At 35.6% G+C, this 19,874-nt stretch overlaps 1 protein-coding gene across 8 annotated transcripts in view; it reads left to right on the top strand.

Moving 5' to 3' along the window:
- ZNF638 (zinc finger protein 638) overlaps positions 1-18,995 on the top strand; it is a 114,449-nt gene extending 95,454 nt beyond the window's left edge. For all 8 annotated transcript variants that reach the window (XM_080685775.1, XM_080685772.1, XM_080685779.1 and 5 more), the window contains 8 exons: positions 3,837-3,874; positions 8,241-9,453; positions 10,056-10,121; positions 11,519-12,470; positions 13,258-13,365; positions 16,383-16,484; positions 17,247-17,365; positions 18,691-18,995. In XM_080685775.1, the coding sequence (XP_080541901.1) occupies positions 3,837-3,874; positions 8,241-9,453; positions 10,056-10,121; positions 11,519-12,470; positions 13,258-13,365; positions 16,383-16,484; positions 17,247-17,365; positions 18,691-18,762 (2,670 nt within the window). In that variant the 3' untranslated portion in view covers positions 18,763-18,995. The remainder of the gene's footprint in view (positions 1-3,836; positions 3,875-8,240; positions 9,454-10,055; positions 10,122-11,518; positions 12,471-13,257; positions 13,366-16,382; positions 16,485-17,246; positions 17,366-18,690) is intronic.
- Positions 18,996-19,874: the final 879 nt, after the last annotated feature.

The following is a 19,874-nucleotide window of genomic DNA, read 5'->3' as shown; positions in this document are numbered from 1 at the left end:
TTTAAAGGTGTTTTTAAAGCTCTTCAGTTGTCTGTAATACATTCAGCCATTTTTATATACTTGTTCACTTTTGTGTGCCTTGCCAGCACAGCCAAGGGTTCAGCGAGCCTGAGGAGGACGGTGAAGGATTGAAGAACAGACAGACAAAGCGAATAAGGTGGATCTCCTGTGCCTAGCTAAGGCCACAGAAAAAGATCCAGACAGCAAGCTGAGCCTTTATTTTATAGCCAGAGGTAAACAAGGTAGTGGTCACCATAGTTACAATGTTCTTGTGAGTTTCACTTGTTTTGGCAGCACTTGCTGCATCTCCCACAGCCCATTAGCTACCAAGATAAGATCTAGGGGACATCATAAGATCAAGCTTAATTATTCTAAGAGGGCTGTGCCCTCTTAAGCTGGGACTTGTTTGTGGCTTTGCCAACAGGTCAGGCTTAACCCTATAGCCACTCCCTACATCTCACCCTTTTTTATTTTTAAACCACTATAATGGAAGTAAAATTTAAACGTCAAGAACAAAACTCTCTGCCCTAACCGGTTTGGCTCAGTGGATAGAGCGTCGGCCTGTGGACTGAAGGTTCCCAGGTTCGATTCCAGTCAAGGGCATGTACCTTGGTTGCGGGCACATCCCCAGTAGGGGGTGTGCAAGAGGCAGCTGATAGATATTTCTCTCTCATTGATGTTTCTAACTGTCTATTCCTCTCCCTTCCTCTCTGTAAAAAATCAATAAAAAATATATATATATAAAAAGAACAAAACTCTGGCTATTAAAACAGTAACAAAACAATGCCAATGTAAAACCCAAACTACAGACATGTTAACATTTTAAAACTTAAACATCAAGAACAAAACTCTGGCTATTAACAAAACAATGCAATGCAACACCGCAATAAGAGAGAAATCAAACTACAGTAACATTTTTCTACTAAATTAAAGTTTCTTTTGCTGATTTACTCAGAGTCCTCGGACTTGACTGCACAGGACTTTATAAAAGACTGGCAGCTAACCAATGCTAGCATAGCCAGAAACATGATTGAGGGAGTAGCTTCCACTTCCTGCTTTTCTACCATCTGCTGGGCCTCAGTTGTTAACTTCTTCAGCTGACCCCATGTTGGCACCATAGTCCCTTCATCATCTTCCTTTTCTGCTTTGCTGTCATCGGGGCAACTCTCAGTCTTTTGAACGATGGGACAAGGAGCTTCTCTGGTTCCATTGAGGTGACACATGTAACGCTCTGGCACCCAAATTGGCTGCACTGTTCCTTCTGGAAAGATACAAACACAACTTCTTCCCCACATTATTACTGGATCTGGTCCAAACCATTGTCTAGTTTGTGCATCCTTCCACCAGGCTAACCCCACAGAGGCTATTGTACAGGAGGCCCAATGCCTTTCAGCCGCTGTATAACTCTTTGCATTGTAATTAAAAAAATGTAACACATAACATTCTTCTCCCCCTTTTTTTTTGTTGTTATGGTTGCTTTTTAGGAGTAGAATTGGCTCTTTCTGCTATTGCCTGAGTCCTGATCTATCACCCCAGGGGGAGCTTGCCAATCCTGCGCTTCCTGGGGTGGCATGATAAAGGTTTACTGAGCCGGCTGGAAAGGCTGCAGGGGGTCAAGGATAAGGACCCTACTGTCTGGTAGGATCGGGGCTGGCCCCGCTTGAAGTTTGCCTGCCTAGGGGGCATTAGATTATCATCAACATCAGTCTTGGAGTGGCATTCATTTGCCCACTGCTTTTTCCTCTCCTGCATCCTGAACATAGTCCAGGCTGCTTGTTTCCACTCCCTGTAGCCCTTTGACTTCCATCTCTAGCATTGTAGTCTTTAGCAAAATGCCCTAGTTTACCACAGTTAAAGTAGCCCCCTTTCTTTTTCTGCTGACCAGTGAGTACCTTTCCTTCCTCAGGAAACCATGGGCAGGTTTTACTTACAAAATAAATCGAAAAAACTGTTGATACCTCACACAACAGCCCTGTGCTTGGAGCATAGCCTTAAGCATGGATACATATAAATTCTTTCCCTGTGATCCTGAATTTCCCATGTTTTACACCTAGTTATTACTAAATTTCGCTCCTCACCTTCCTTTTTGCTTTCTGCACCTGCTTCACTGGAGCGTCCTTTCACCTGACAGTTGTATTTCCCCCGAAGTCAGGCCCCACGTTGGGCGCCATATGTGCCCTATGGCTACCCCCTACACTTTTGTGCATTTGTATGTTTTTTCTTTTATCTATTTACTAGAGGCCTGTTGTAGAAGATTCATGCAATAGGCCTTTCTTCCCCTATCTGCTGGCACTGGTTTTCCTCCAGCACCTGGGACCCAGGCCTTCGCTCTGGCTGCCACCTTCAGTCTTCGCTCCGGCTAGAGCCTTCAGTCTTCTCGGCTCTGGCCAGAGCGCCGTTCCTGTAGCTCCCTCTGCCCCCTGCACTCCCCCTTATAGCAGGCGTCCCGTCCTGCCCAGCTGCTCTGCGCCTGCATATGCAAATTAACCTTCCATCTTTGTTGGATTAATTTGCATACTCCTGATTGGCTGGTGGATGTTGCGGAGGTACAGTCATTTTGCATATTTCTCTTTTATTAGTGTAGATGAATAAAGAAGCAAATTAGCTAATTAAAGGTATCTGGTATAGATTTCCTCTACTGTCATATAAACTGTATGGAAACACTGGATGGAGCTTATCAACTGCCATCTTTAATTTCAGTCACAAATCATTACGATATAGTCTGGATACCCCACCAGATACCCCAGTTAAGAAAGCCTTTTCTTTGGGACTCCCAACACCCACACCAGGAATTCTCTCTGGGCACATTACTCAATTTTTTTTTTTTTTTAAGTAAAAGTATCAGTTTTTAATTTTACAAAATCTGGAGAAAGATAATTCTCAACTTGGAGAACACAATTCCCACAGAAAAAGCCTCCAGCTAGCATGTGTAAGCTCTAAAGGGCATATATTTTTATAGAGAGCAGACTAACATCTGTGTGGGAGGTTGCGGGGGGTGGAGAGATTGAGGAAAAAAAAGAGAACTCATGGACACAGATAACAGTGGGGTGATTGTAGGGTGGAGATGGAGGAGGGTATAGGAGAGATAAATGGTGATGGATAGAGACTTTACTTGGGGTAGTGAACACAGTACATTGTTTAGATGATGTGTGGTAGAATTGTGCACTTGAAACCTGTATATTATTGTTGACAAGTGTCACCCCAATAAATTCAATTAACTAAAAGGAAATAAAATAAAGGGCATATATTTTTGCTTGTTTTGTTTACTCAGTGTGGTATGTCCTAAGTGATTGGTACATAGACACTGAATTTTAATTCCTGCTTCCATTTTGGGCTCCGAACATTGCTTTCTTGGTGGTTCGGACGTGTTTAAAAGATTACTAGTATTGTTAAATTTTGTCCAACTTTTCTAGGTGTTTCAAGTAGGAGACTTTTTCAAGTCAACTAGTTTCTCTTATGAATAGAAGTTTTTTTCAGTAATAATTGCACAATGAAGATGTTATTTCAGATTGATTGTTCTTATTCTTAGCTAACGGTGGTATTTCCAGGCTTTTAATGTTAAAAATTTATTTCCTATTTATGTCAACACTAAGGAAACTTATTTTTCTCATTAGTTGCTATGTGTTAGTTTTTCTCTATAACCTAACCTTAATAGAAGTAAGTTTAGAACCTGATAGTTATGTGGACACTGAAAATTAACATTTATTTTAATATATTTTAAGTGTAGTTTTGTTTTGCTTTGCTTAGATTTTAAGAATTGAAATCATTGCATTGATGGGTTAAATATTTAAAGTTCAGTAGAATAGGCTCTACTAAAATGTGGAATTATGTTACAGGCTCAAGCTGAGAAAGACCAAGAACTAGGAAAAGAAAGGTATGTGGTTTTAAGTTTACTAACATTTTCATCTAGTATTTAGTTAATTATTGCATTTCATTTCTGTATTTTGTAGTAATTGTTCACCTGTACCAAAAAATACTTATTTTACATGTTTATTTTATATATATATATAAGTGTTGTGGTTTTCTCTTTTAGCTTTGTTGACCAATGGGGTGATTTTTGTGTTGTTGTTTTTTTGTCTCTGTATTTACAGATTTCTGTTTAGAAAAACTGTATAAACACAGTTTGAGTTAAATATATAAATATGACTTCTTTATTAAATGTTTTGCTAAGACTCTTAAACAACTCAACTCTGTGATCAGTTTTATATTCTTCATGTTAGATTTTCTTTTCCAAAACAGTTACAATGGTAAAACTTTTATCTTTTTGCACAATTTTTTAAAATTTTAGACTTAAAACCAAAAAGGTAATGTTCAGTGTATATTTTTAAAAACAACTGGGGGTGGGGAAAGGGATATTTGTAAAACAGTAATATGTATGCTGCTTTATATTTTCAGAGGATGAAAGTTTGTTCTTCAGAATCTACACTAAGTAGTGACTCACAGCTTTGTTTTGACCACATTGTCTTTTTAGTCACTCTCTCATCCTGATGAATCCACTCATATCACCACCTTTGCCCCACCAATGATTAAGCTCCCTATTACTACTTTTCATTGGGATTTACTGATTTAAACTCTTTTTTCTTCCCTTATACAGTTAAAGTAATTTAACCTTATTTGTTGGAATTAATGTAGTAAGAGCTTTTAAGTATTAAAGAGCATTTTGAAAGTGTTTAAAATGTGGAGAGTTTATTTTATTTGATGAACTAATTTTAAGATGCCTGAAGAACAGAAAAATAGGAAGTTTTACCGATTTTTCTTCTTAGTAATCAATATTTATAAAATGAGATTTTTAAATGATAAAGATGATTATGAGTACATTAAAATATGTTGGTGACTTGAAGCAATAAATTTGATGTATGTGTCAGCACAGACTTTCAGTTGTATAGCATACCAATTATATTCATATGCCTAAGAAGTAATACCAAAAGCAGTGTTTGATATAAAAGCCCATGAATGGCTTAATAAAGTAAGAATGCCACATGTAGTAGTAAAGATAGACCTACAGTTTGGCCACAGTAACTCTGGCTGGTAAGTAAAGTAGGTTCTTTGAAATTTCTGTTTTATATATTTCATCTGACAAAATTTCTTTCAGGTCTGCAGGAATAGGTTTTATCTGTGTTTTGGTCATTTTTTCCCCTCTCTCTTGTTTTGACTTTTAAAATCAAATATATTTCTTAATGAATTTAGAGATAATTGTCTAATCTTAAAAATCAATTTAAAAATTCTAGCACTAATAACTTTTTAATTGCCATTTTGCACTCAGTTTTTTTTCTTACTTATGTGACATTAGAGAAAAAGATGTGGGTTTTAGCCCAAATACTTCACATTTGTTTATTGGAGTAAACCGATTCTGAGAAAATATGGGTGCTTTTTTGCCTCTTTTTTATAGTTGAAGTATTTAAATATATTTTCTACTGAAAGGAAATCTCACATGGATATATTAAAAATTTAATAATAACTCTACATTTTGCCTGTTCTGGTCTTCCCCCATGTAACATTACTTATCATGTGATTAAGGCTCAAAATAAGGATACAAGATAAGATTTTCACCAATTCATTCATAATGTTGGGAAGTATCCGGTGGCCCTCTGAAATAAATACTAATCTTCAGTATTGTTAAGTCTCAGTCTAAAGTTTCTTGTAAATTTTATGGTATAGTGTTACCATTTGTTCTCATGCCCAGCTTTTATTGTATGCCTTTTCTGAAGATTTGACATTCTGGTGTTATGGGGGTTGGGAGGATGGGACAGGGTGGGAAATTAATGTATCCTGAATGCCTTCCTGGGATCAATTTTTTGTGCCATTTCCCAGAATACGATTGTTTTCCTTTGTTCTTCTGAAAGACTGGTTGTTTGACTTCTAATGTTAATAATTACATGTATTTGACGTTTCAAAATGACTTTCTAAGCTAGTGGTCGGCAAATTCATTAGTCAACAGAGCCAAATATCAACAATACAACGATTGAAATTTCTTTTGAGAGCCAAATTTTTTAAACTTCTTCTAACGCCACTTCTTCAAAATAGCCCAGGCCGTGGTATTTTGTGGAAGAGCCACACTCAAGGGGCCAAAGAGCCGCATGTGGCTCGCGAGCCACAGTTTGCCGACCACAGTTCTAAGCTAACTGGATGAATATTGAGGTTTTTACCCATATTAGCCAGAAAACTAGATATTGGTAAATGAATTCTTTGAAGAAAGCACCGTAATTTTAAAAAAAAGCATGCACAAGAACAAATATGGAATTGAGCCATTTTCCAAGTAGGTCTGTGCTCTTTGTTTGAAATATGGAACTGCTGCATAGTGATTCATTTTATAGAAAAGATAATAGCTTTTTTTTTTTTAATTGACAAACTTTAAATATGGCAAAGGGGAAGGACTTGCTGTATTCTAGAGCCAGGAATCAAAATCTCCATTGCTAGTCTTTTAGACCAGTAGATTGGTGTTTTTGTAATAGCCTTAATTTGTAAAGGCTTTAGAGTTAATACACAGTTCTGTAATGAGGAGGAATTTGAATTTAATCGTTATCATTGGAAATGAGTCTTGTGATTTAAAAACAAAAAGTTTATATTTTGAGAAATCATATTTATGTAACTGCTATAACTGAATGTCACAACCTTTTCTTGTCTTTGTCATATTTGTGTTTGACCACAAGTTTTATTTTGACTAGTCCTAACAATTTGGAACACTTAAAATCAGCCATTGGTATTTTTTAATATAAGGGATGTGAATTATTTAAAATAACATTTAAACTCTTTCAGTGTGCGAAGGGTAGCTTATAGCTTATATAAATGAATAAGATATGTATTGGTTACGGTCTATGGTTACTGGCTTTTTAACTTAATTCCTCAGCCTCTTTGCCTTTACACTTTTTATCAAGAGGTGTTTTTCCGATCTCTTAAAAAAAAGTTTTCTCCTTTGGAAGTTTAAACTTACCAACGTTAGGGAGAGAACTAGTTTATTGGCTCCAATTATAAGAACCTTATGTGATAGCACTTACTTTTTCCAAACTTCTAAAATATTATTAACATGTCAGGACACAGATACACATTATCTTGTGCTCAATAAATGATATATGGCCACCTCTTAAGAAGCATATCATAGGGGGTGTCTCATCACCTATTTTTTAAAGTAGGGGGAAAATGTAGATACTCTTTACTATGAGGTATTGATGTGGCATGATCACTTTCTGTCTGGTGTCTTCCTCCAACCTGCTGCTTCTGATGTAATTAAGTGAATGTATTTGTTGTACTTCAATTTGTGTTGATAACATGCTGGACACTGTCTTCAGAAGCTTGGATTTTCCTTGTTACCCTTCAAGATTACGTCTCATCTTTGGAGCATTAATATAGTTTATTCTGTCTCTGTCTCCATGAAAGTAGTTTAATTATAGAATCACACTTTTGCTTACTTTTCATTTGGAAAGACCACGATGAAATAAGATCAACTACATATATTTCCTCCATTTATTCTGAATAATTTTACTTACATTTTTAAGTTATGTATTGGAATTGTATATTATTCTCTATAACTGGAAACATTTCTCTTAACATATTTCTTCTCATAATATAGCCAAAGGTACATATTTTATAATAAGACTTCATATTTATGTTAGGGTGATACTACTATCAGTTTCATCTCTAACTTTAAATATCCAACAGAGTATTAAAACTTCCAAGGAATGTTTTAAGTATTAGTAATAAATACAATTCTTGGGAAATTAAAAGCAAACCTGTCTCATTCCCCCCAAAAAGAAAGAGGTGACTTACTATCAGTTTCTGTTTATGTTGTTCTTTTTAGGTAAGGTTTCAGATTTCAATGCGTAGATTATTAGTTTTATTGTAGAGCTATACATATATTATTTCAGTTACCACTGTTAGAAAGATAGGAGCTAATAATAAGATGCAAATTTAATACAGAAGGAAAAAATTTATTATAACTTAAATGAGTACAAGGATCCGATCAATGGTTATAATTTTGCCATTTTCTTTGAACTAAAAAGAAATCTTCAATGCACTGAAGGATCTCTTTACAATTTTTATATTGTTTACATATTTACATCAAAACATCTTAACCATTTTAATGCCGATTGGCTGGATTTCCCTATGCTTATTATTAATGCATTAGGAAGTCTTAACAATTGGCATCAACAGGATTATTTATGATGGTTGAATTCTCATCATAGTTTGATTTTTGTTTGTGTTTTTGTTTGTGTTCTTTTTTCTTTGTTTTTAAATACTTTTAGCCCTGACTTGAAAAACAATCCAGTTGATGAAAGTGAGGTGCAAACAGCAGCTGATAGTCCCTCTGTTAAACCTAGTGAGGTTGAAGAAGAAACTATTCCCAGCATTCAAACAGAAACTTCTGTACAGCAGGAAGAGTTTTGTGAGGAAGAACCTGACAAAATACTATGTGACTCTGACTTTGCTATTGAAACCTTGGAAATTGAAACTCAAGGAGAGGAGGACAAAGTGGAAATTCCTCTTGTAGAATCCATTCCAACCAGTATTGAATTATTCACCGAAAATGTAGAGGAGTCCGTTTTAAATCAGCAGGTGTATACCAGTGACTTTGGGAAGGAAGAGGCAGAAATTAATTCTGAAACAGAATTAGCAACATCTGACAGTGCATTTATAGAAGAAAGGAACATCCAAGGAATTCTAGAAGAATCTCCATCTGAAGCAGAAGACTTCTTTTCTGGGATTACACAGGCTATGATAGAAGCTATAGCTGAAGTGGACAAACATGAAACTGTTTCAGAAATAGTACCATCTACTTGTGTTGTGACCCTGGTACCAGGAATTTCCACTGGAGATGAGAAGACAATGAGCAAAAAGGGAATTTCTGAAAAAAGTAACATGGATGAACAGGAGGAGAATGAATTTAATACTAAGGAAACCAAAATGGATCTGCAAATAGGAACAGAGAAGGCTGAAAAGAATGATGCTAGGATGGTTGCAGAGAAGGTGGAAAAGATTGTGGTAGCAATGAAAGAAAAGCCTGCAGAAAACACTGGGATCAAGGCATACCCAAATAAAGGAGTGTGCCAGGCCAGTAAGCCTGATGAAACTAGTAAAACTAGTGTGCTGGCTACATCAAATGCACCTAGCAGTAAATCAAGCATCAAGGCTGGTATGGTCTCTTCTCCAAAGGCAAAACCTACAGCTTCCAAATCTGAAAACCAGAAAAGTTTTCTAAAATCTGTACTCAAAGATCAAATAAATGCTGAAAAGAAACTTTCAGCCAAGGAATTGGGTCTTAAACCTGCAAGTGCCAGGTTGGCTGAAAGCAGCAGTAAAATCAAATCCACTCAGAGCGGTATTACCAGAGGAGGCAGTGGAAGGATCTCGGCCCTGCAAGACAAGGATTCTAAACTGGATTACAGGGATATTACAAAACAATCTCAGGAAACAGAGGCTAGACCTTCCATCATGAAACGGGATGACAGCAACAATAAGGTGAGGAGGGTAGGAAGAATAGCTCAGTGTGTTTTTGAAGTGATTAGCTCTCCTGTTGTAGCTTTGGAGTAGGAGATGTAATCTTGTTTTATACTTTCATCTCCTCACTTTACTCCCAAGCTTCCATTTCCCTTTCTGGTTCCATTGATCTAAGCTGATAGACATTTAGAATAATAAGCTCAAGTTCATAATTATTAACAGGTTTGGAAAGCATTATTTGGATAAAATGTGGTCAGAAACTTAACTTTGTGGTTTAAAAATAAAGTCTGCAGTGAGTCTCCTGAAGTGACTTACTACTCTGCTTCTGAATGGGAAACTTTTCTTTTTTAAATTGAAGCTTTATTTATCAGCTTACTGATTGCCCAACTTAGACATTGTTGGAAAAGGTCAGTAAAACTGAATTTAACTACAACTTATAGATTATGTCTATACTGTTATTAACCGGTGACTTAGTTTGGAATACCTGGTAAATATTGGCATAAATGAATGTGTTTGGATAATGTTTGTTTGAATTCTCTTTCTCTTTCTAAAGAACACTAATAACCTAGTTGTAAATTCTTTTTTTTTTTTTTTTTTCCTATATTTTTTACTTAATATTTCAGACTTTGGTTGGGCAAAACACTAAGAATCCTAAAAGCACCACTGGTAGAAGTTCCAAATCTAAAGAGGTGAGAAATAGTTTATTAAAACAAACTCTTCTGTTCTATCCATCCAAAGGATAGGAATGAAATGTTTTCTTTTCTTTGGACCCTATTACCAATTTGTTTTTTACCTTGAACTAGGCTAGTTTGTGGTTGTTTTTGTTTGTTTGTTTAAAGTATTACAAATAGTAGTACATATGTATCCTTTTTCCCCCATTGACTTCCCCCCAGCCTCCCCTGCCCTCCCCCCACCCACCCCATTGGTGTCTGTGTCCATTGGTTATCCTTATTTATATGCATGCATACAAGTCCTTAGTTTGTGTTCTTGATGCTGGGCAAAAAGTTAACCCAGGGACAGAAAGAGAATTAGAGTAGGAAAATGCCTTTAATCTCATATTGACAAGAATAGGTTATAAACACAGAATAAAATGATATGTGAAAAGAAGACTGGCGCTTGACTGGAGTCTTCCCCTCATTTTGCGACACTTCCAAAAAGGTGGTCATTTTGATAAATGGATGGGCTCTCTGATTTATTTTTCTGGTACTCAGTTGCACTGCCAAACATACAGCTACATTTTTTGTTTGTTTGCTATTTTAGGATTCCACCATTCATAAAATTTTTTTCCTAATCATTTTATTTACTTCCTCTGGTAGGGGAAGAATTTGAGTCTATTTTATTAAGGCAAGGGACTATGTTAGTTTAAGAAACAGAAGTTATTCCATTGGCTTAATAAGTTGATAATACAACTGCTTACAGATTTCTTCCTCCCCAAATTACTGGGTATATATTAAAATGTCATTATTATATGTACTAATAATTGATCATTGATAGCATACTAAATGTTACAGGAAAAGCCTGCTGGGAATTTATTTTCTTTACTATTGGCATTATTTAAGTGCAGTAATACTTGCCACTAGGTCTTAGTAATTTTCCATATAACTTTATCAATATGTAAACTTTATATTTCAGTGTTGCATATCTTAAAATATATATTACATATAAACTGGTCAATGGAACTATCTTGGTAGCTATTTGCTTTCTAGCTTCATTGTGATATTTAACATGGAACAGTGAATTCTTTATATTATATTGTTTGATAAATGCTTTTGTAGTATTTTTGTGAATCATTTTAAAACTTGTACATTATTTAGAAATTAATTATAGTGTTATTGAAATTAAGTGAAGGTGGGATTAGATTATTACTAGGGTTTTACTCTTGGCATTGTTTACCTTGTGAATTACAGCTAATTCATTTGTCGGACTTTTAAAAATAACTAATTTCAACCTTTAGGGAACTTCTCTGCACTGAAATTCTCACAAATGATACTTCATGCACATTTACTGGGACTATTTGAAATGTAGTCAGTTTATTAGTAGTTATTCACAATTCTTTGATTTTTTTTTTTTTAAACCTTTCCATCAGGAACCATTATTTCCATTTAATTTGGATGAATTTGTTACTGTGGATGAGGTTATAGAAGAAGTGAATCCTTCGCAAGCCAAACAGAATCCACTAAAGGGAAAAAGGAAAGAAGCTCTCAAAAATATCCCTTCCTCTGAACTTAATGTAAAGAAGAAGAAAGGGAAAACTTCTGCCCCCCATGTTGTCGAGGGAGAATTATCTTTTGTAACATTGGATGAGATTGGGGAAGAGGATGATGCAGCTGCACACCTAGCACAAGCTCTAGTCACTGTAGATGAAGTTATTGATGAAGAAGAAATAAATATGGAAGAAATGGTAAAAAATTCAAATTCACTTCTTACATTAGATGAGTTAATTGATCAAGATGATTGCATATCCCACAGTGAACCTAAAGATGTTACAGTACTGTCGGTGGCTGAAGAACAAGATCTTCTCAAACAGGAACGCTTGGTAACTGTGGATGAAATTGGAGAAGTAGAGGAGCTACCTTTAAATGAATCAGCAGACTTAAATTTTGCCATTTTAAATGCTAAAGGAAATGAGGGAAATACTGGAAGTGATTCCATTGGCTTCATTTCTTCCCAGATGCCTGAAGACCCTTCTACTTTGGTTACTGTAGATGAAATACAGGATGACAGTAGTGATCTGCACTTAGTAACTTTGGATGAAGTAAATGAAGAGGATGAAGACTCTGTGGCAGATTTTAATAACCTTAAAGAAGAGCTTAATTTTGTTACTGTTGATGAAGTTGGAGAAGAGGAAGATGGAGATGATTTAAAACTTGTATTAGCACAAAGCAAAAATGACGATCCCACAGATAAAAGAGGGGATAAGAAAAAGAGAGCTGTGGACACAAGGAAGACAAAACTTGAAGCCTTGTCCCAAGTGGGTCCAATAAGTGTGAATGTTACGGAAGAAGACCTGAACACCATGATTGAGAGGCACTTAGCAGGTAGATACTTAGAAGCGGTTGTTTTTCTGTTTTATGAGGGTATTACATTTAAAAAAATTTTTAAAATATGTTGTAGCATTTCTAATACTTTTACTCTGTATTGATAAAAGAAGCCAACAAATAGTTATAGCCAAGGAAATGTATACAGCTTTCACAGATTTCTCTTACAGAGTAGTCCTCACCCCAAGTTATTATACCTCAAGAAAAGATACCAAAACCAAAAAGCAAACTAGAGTACCAGTGTTAAAATTGGAATGAAATGGTATTTTTGCATTTTGGGGAAAACCAGCTTTGGTAAGTAGAAGGTTGTTTATACTAGACCCTTCTACTTTTGGATTTAGAAGAATTCAGGAAGGTACCATTTCACTGTTAAGTAATATTTTGAGAGTATAGGATAATAGGTCAGCTCACCTTCAGGACTTGAGGGAGATCAAAATAATATCCAATAAGGAAATCTTGAAAGAGTTACCCATACTAAGAAGAAAAAATACTAGGAAGGTCCTACAGGTTTTTGGAACAAAATAGAAAAATATGTATAAGCTTCTTAGGGAACACAGGTAGGAAGGTATAGTTTGGACCAAGATAAAGCAGAAAATAAAAGAAAAATGTTTAGACTAATGCTGAGTGTTTTTAAATAAAATGTTCTTATTTTATATTAGAAATGAGCTTCCTTCCCAAATTTGAGTATTATCTTGTTTGCAAAAAAGGTGTTAAAATTGTTACTTAGAATTAAAAGCAATTTAAATATTGTTATTGTAAATAATAATTAGACTTTTTTTTTTTAAAGCTAAAATGCCAACCAAGAGAGTTAGAATTGGGACAACTCCACCATTGGAAAACACAGTTGAGACAGAACCAGAGCAAGATGAAGAAGAGGCCTACCAAATTAGTGAAGGTAAAGCAGGATTGATGGAAGGGGGACAAGAGAGTAACACAGCACGGGGTCTTAGATCTACCACTGAAGAAGAAAAGTAGAAAAACAGTGAAATAGCTTGTTGGGAGGAGGAGGGGCATAGCCTTATAATGATTAGATCTGAATAAAGATTTTTTTTACTTTTGTAATTTAGAGAGATAGTGGAATATAATGAAATGGGATAATAGAATAGTAGGCAATCCCATTATAATAGAATGTGACAAATTTATAGAAGTGATCCCTGAAAGGGGTTATTCTGACCATGTTGCAGTATCAAGTGGTAATCATTTATTAACTAACTAGCTCTTACTTGTAGACCAGATTTGTTGCTTTGTGGATGCTGCCAAGCAACCAGCCAGTGAATTCAAATGTCTTAATAACATTAATAAAACTATGTTGAACAAATAGGGAACATTATCTAAGTGTAAGACAGTTCTCTAGGCATGAAACAAGTATTTGTCATTGTGTCCATTATGTTCGTAGCAAAATGCTAAAAAGGGTAGGAAAAAAAAAAAGCATACCATTCCAGATCTCAAGTTTATTGATTCACAGAGGTAAAGCAAAATATCAACTACCCAGTGACTTAAACAGCCCTTGCTCCATCCTCTTAACAGCACCCTTCTTGCCATCTTGCTTTTCTATATTCTCTAAGGAAAAACTAACTGTGATTCAGTCCAAGTTCATTGAATCTGATCTTAGTTGGCCCTTCAGTGCTGCTCCATAATCTATAGGCCTCCTTCCTTTCCCATTTTTCCTAACCCAGTGGTGGGCAAACTGTGGCTCGCGAGCCACATGCGGCTCTTTGGCCCCTTGAGCGTGGCTCTTCCACAAAATACCACATGCGGGTGTGCACGTACAGTGCGATTCAAACTTCATGGCCCATGCGCAGAAGTCGTCGATTTTCGGCTCTCAAAAGAAATTTCAATCGTTGTACTGTTGATATTTGGCTCTGTTGACTAATGAGTTTGCCGACCACTGTCCTAACCAGTTGTAATGTAAACCTTTTTCTCCCCTCTGCATCGCCTAGTCCATTTCTCACTGTATAACCTTGTTCTCATTTCTATTTACCAGAGCAAATATACGATCTCCCCTTTCTGCCAGCTTGTATTTTACCTATATTGGCTCCTCACACTTAAAATATGCCCAAGACTTTCCCCTTTAAAAAACCATGCCCTTAACTTTGGAATCCTAGCTGCCATCTTATCTCCTTTCTTTTAGAGCAAAGCATTTAGAAAGAACATCTATTACTTCTTCATTTCCTATCGAACTGGATATATTTTGGCTTCTTTTGTAATCACCTTCCTGAATTGGTATTGAGAACCTACATTGGGTTGTTGTGAAACTTGGTTGTTTTTTTCCTTCTAAAATTAGTTTTATTTTACTTCTCTGCATCATTTGTTACTACTGATCATGCCCTCTTTCTTGAAGCTCTCTCCCAAACTGTTACTCCTCTGTCTGTCTCTTTTGTATAACCTCTCCTTGATACCAAGCCGTAGTTAGTGGCTTAGTTGAAGAATGAAGAATAGAGAAAGGATGATTTATTTACTGATTCTGTAAACAACTTATTTCCATTAATACAAAGACAATATGTTTGGCAATATGTTTTCTAGCTTAAGACTTCATTTTTAAAACTTAAAATATTTGTTTTAATTTATTTAAATTATTATATAATTATTTATTATTATGAGATAAATGTCTTTGGAGCTTCAGGAGCAAATGTGTTTGAAAAAGTTTATTCCTTTGATAAGGGAATAAACTTTTGTAGGAAGATACTGGAGGCTATTTTAACTATCAAGTCAAGAAATGGGATACAGTCTTTCTTTTATTGATTCTTTAGGATTTGATAACCAGTAAACTGCAAGGAATAAGAGAAAAATAAAAAATGCAATCATAATTCGTAGCAGTCTCCTCAGATTTAGTAAAAGTAGCCCTGTTTCCTGGAGAGAGCACTGAACTTGAAGTCACAAGTCTTGGCTCTAGCCTCTATCACTTAACTATTCATACAACCTTGGGCATGTCAGTTTCTTCCTCTCTTGGTTTTGCTTTCTCCATCTGTGAAGAAATAGGGATAATAATGATTTGACTTGCCTCTCTTCACATGAGATAAATGCTAAATGAATGATGTGTATGTGAAAGGGATTTGTCAAGTGCTATGCAACAGTGTAAAGTATTTCAGCTACTGAGGGTAGTAAATAAGATTGCTTGGAACCAGTTCTGTCTTTGTCTTCCCCCAAGACCATATTACGCGGTGTCTGCTGACATGAAGTGCTTCTTACATATTATTTATTCTGCTGGGCTTTAACATTTGTATTTTCACTTGTGATTCTGTCTAACAAGGGTCTTAGTCTGTCAGTTTTGGCTCAGTTGGGTTATTTTTGTTTTTTGGTTCTTTGTTTGTTTGTTTGATGGTCGGAAGGGCCTTAGTACAGAGAATCAGAATTATTCTCTGCTCATGTCCTTTCCCCCTTAACCCACACTCTTTCCCCCAATCCAACACTTTGCATACACATGGTAACTCTTGATACTTTATCGAACTTCTTCCATTACCCTTTAAATTATTTCTGGAACTATTTATTTAAAAAATGAGCTGTTAACTTTTTTTTTTTTTTAATATGTTCTTATTGATTGTTAGAGAGAGAGGAAGGAAGAAGGATAGAGAGAGACAAATATCCATCACTACCTCCTGCACACCCCCTACTATTGATCAAGCTCATGATCTCGGCTTGCTCCGTTAACTTCTTGGTTCCTGGGTCAATGCTCAACCGCTATGCCCCACTGGCCGGGCTAGTTCATTTCCTTTAAATTGATTTAATAAGATTAAACAGATTTACCTATTTAGTCCTTACATCGAAGAATCTTAGAAGGGTGGTCAGGTAGGATTAAACAAGGTGAGCCATAAGTTAATCTTTGAAGGAAGGGGTTATCTAATGTAAGCTTTACAAAGTCTGTAAATTTATTTTAAATAACCTTTTTTTCTTTAAAAATTTTAATGACTTTAGTTGATGAAGAATCTGACTTTAAGGATTCAGAACCAGAGCGAAAACGCAAGAAGATTGAGGACTCTTCTTTAGGGACACCAGTGGCAGCTGATGTCTCCGAAGGTAAAGTAACAATGACGCTTTTTTCCCCAACCCGTGAGAAATAAAACTCAGTGCCATAATGAAGGTTTTGTTGGTTAGATGAGTAACAATAACTCATTCAATAGATGATTATTTTAAAGTGGAAATTAGCAAGTTTTGCACATTGACATTTTTGTAAAGTTTATTACACTGCTTTCACCTAGGAAGGAATTTTATTGATTGCACTCTTGAAGTCTAGGATATGTCTCTTTTTATTTCTGGCACTTTGTTTACTGCTCTGGCAAGAATTGAATTAATACTTGCCCAGGCAGAAATTTCATTTTAAGTAGAATATACTGAAAAGCTTAGCTTACCAACTTTGTTTATGGCTAGCTAAGATGATCTGAGGGGCTCCTTATTTGTCAGAATAGCCCTCAAGCAGACAGTTGCCCATCATCTGCCTCTTTTCTGTTTTATTTTAATATGGGATTCCAAAGAGGTTTATTTCAAAGAATCTCTATGAGATTCTTTTTCCATGAATTGCTATTCTGAAGGATTTCCCTGGTATTCCTGGAGGCTCTGGAATGTTATAGAATTTGTTAAAGAAATAAAAACATTTTTTAAATTAAAAGCTCAATTGCTCTTGATCCCTAGATATATAGCAATCCTAGGTATATGTTATGTTTGTATGTAAGTATATACTGTGCTTGGTTTTTTGTTGTGTTTAGATAAATTCATTAACATAGCTATGATGTATCATAAATTTTCTTCTTTTCTCTTTCCATCTCTTTTTCTGTCCTCTAGATTTAGACTTTCTTGTACCGAAGCCTGGATTCTTCTGTCCAATTTGTTCCCTCTTCTACTCGGGTGAAAGAGCAATGATAAATCACTGCAAGAGTACACGTCATAAGCAAAATACAGAGGTAAATTTCTAACTCCCCATAAAATTTTCAGGTGATGGTATTATAGTCAAACTAAAGTGTCCACACAAAATGTACATTCTTTCCCTTTAGGAGAACTTCTGAAGGTGTGTGCCAGTTGATTTCTCTTTAAGTTTGGAATACTATTCCTTCTCCTTCATTGTTCCTTGCCAATAACTTCTAGTCTTTCTTTCCTCTGGCAGCATTTGCCTGAGTGGATTCTGCAGATCACTAGTCCATGTGACACTTCATTTATTAAGTGTAGGAAGTTGTATTCTGATGCGCTCTTGCAGAGTCATTGACACACAGCATATTAAAGTTTCCAAATTGTCTAGTTAGAAAGAACTGCTTAACTATTAGCCCATTTTCTAACCTGATTTAATCATAGTCCCTCTCTTTTTCCCAAGTTATACACATCTTCAGGGCGTGCAATAGAGAATTATCATCAGCCATATAGCTCTAGTTTCTCCTGTTTGAAACAGAGTTGTTTTCATACATTTTCCATATTGTATTTGTGGCACAGATACTCACCTAACATTTATTAAGTTCTTACTTGCTGGGAACTTATTTAATCCCCTCTGATCAACTTTATGAGGTTGGTGCTATCATTCAATTTTAAAGATGAGGAAACAGTCTCAAAGAGTACCTAAACACAAGTATCTAGCCCCAAGGTCATATAGCTAGTTAATGGCAGACCTACGGTTTGAACTAAGCTTTGTTTTACTCTAGACTTAAACCCTGAGTTGCTATGTTCTAGGGTTTTTTTTAGCTCTTTATTTTTCATACACAAAAGGCCTGTTGCTTCCTTTGCACCTTTACATTGCTGTTCCTTTGCCCTCTTCCAGTCCCACTTGTATTGCTGGTTGTTCCTCGTCTTTTAGGCTTCTACTTAAATATCAGCTTCCAGAAAAGCTTTTGCCCAAGAAAGAACAAGCTAAAGTAGAATGTTCTCTCCTCCACAAAAGCGTCAACCTTAATCAATTACCTTATTAATTTTTCCTTTATAGGGCTTACCACCATCCAAAATTATTTATTTTTTATTGTTTCTCTTCTGCCACTAGAATGTAAGCTTTGTGAGGTAAAGGGCCTTACCTGTTTTTTGACCACTGAATCCCTAAGCACAAAGCATGATGCCTGGTAAACATTAATATCAGATGACTGATGAATGGAAGGAAGGAATGTTAATGTAAGGCACTGTGTTTCAAATCTTTATTTTATAGGATCAGGCTCTTTTAAATTGTAAATACAGTGAAATAGATTAGATTTGTTTGTATGCACAGCAAAACAACATCTGATAAATATTGTATATTACAAATTGATTTTAACAGAAGTTCATGGCCAAGCAAAGAAAGGAAAAGGAGCAGAATGAGGTTGAAGAAAGAAGCTCAAGCTGTAGGTGATTGGGGAAAAATTTGTTAGAAATTTGTTTAGGGTCCAGTTGATTTGTGTATTTTTGTTATCATTAATTTGTAATTTTTGTTTCAGAAGCAAATAATTCATGTTGTACAAATTTCTGATTGCCCTTGATGTAGAGAGACTGATGGGGAAAGTATGATGTGTTTGATTTTTATATCAAATCATCAGGCATGGAGAAATATCTTTTAGAAGTGTTAAAATAAATGTTCCTACTGTATATTTAAAATAGCATGTTGTGTTTGTGTCTGATTTATTAAAGACTTGCTTACATCTGATTGCAGACAGGCTTCTTCTCTGTGACCATTATGGCTTGGGATGTTTGGGAATTCTTCATGTGTTAAAACCTTTCTCCAGCTATCTATGTACAGGTCAAAGATTTCTTAAAACTCCCAATTTTGCTGGCTAAAATTAGTTTGCAGCATGTTTGGCCCAGGTAGATTTGAGTAAAATTCTACTTGATTTTTTTAATGAGTTGGGAAGATATTTTTTCTGCTTCTGGATATATCTACTATTCTTTCACACCCACTTAAGGTAGCTCCTTGCAAGTAATTTAATATTAGCCTGAATCCACAAAGACAAAGCAGCCTTTACTTCTATGCATCACTAGGATAACTTTTTAAACACTTGAATTATTATTGAATAGGTTTGTAAGAAATTATAAGGGTATAAAAAATAATAATACAGTGGGTTGTTAAATGCTGGATACAGCCCAGTACTATAAATTTTAGAATAGGCCATGCTTAAAAATAAGCCTACTGACTTTGAATTATTTTAGTACCTGATTTTTTAGCTCCTCCAAGATTAGAGTGCACCAATAATATAGGGTGAGTGAAGGGAACAGATACTATATTTCTAGGTTTCTTTCTCATCACAGCACAAGAGTTGCCTCACAGTCTGCAAGAGTGGAGTGAAGTTGCTTACATTATAAAAGATAAGAGCTCAAATCAATTCATAGTTCAAGAAACTGGAAAAAGAATAGTAAAACAAACCCAAAGCAATCAAAAGGAAGAAAATGATAAAAGCAAGAATCATTGAAATTGAAAAGGGGAAAATGAGATGGAAAAAAATTAATGAAATATAAAGCTAGTCCCTTAAA

Source organism: Plecotus auritus (genome assembly GCF_963455305.1).
Source record: "Plecotus auritus genome assembly, chromosome: 8".
Lineage (NCBI taxonomy): Eukaryota > Metazoa > Chordata > Mammalia > Chiroptera > Vespertilionidae > Plecotus > Plecotus auritus.
Note: the sequence above shows the minus strand (reverse complement) of the source record. Positions and strands in the feature narration are given on the sequence as shown.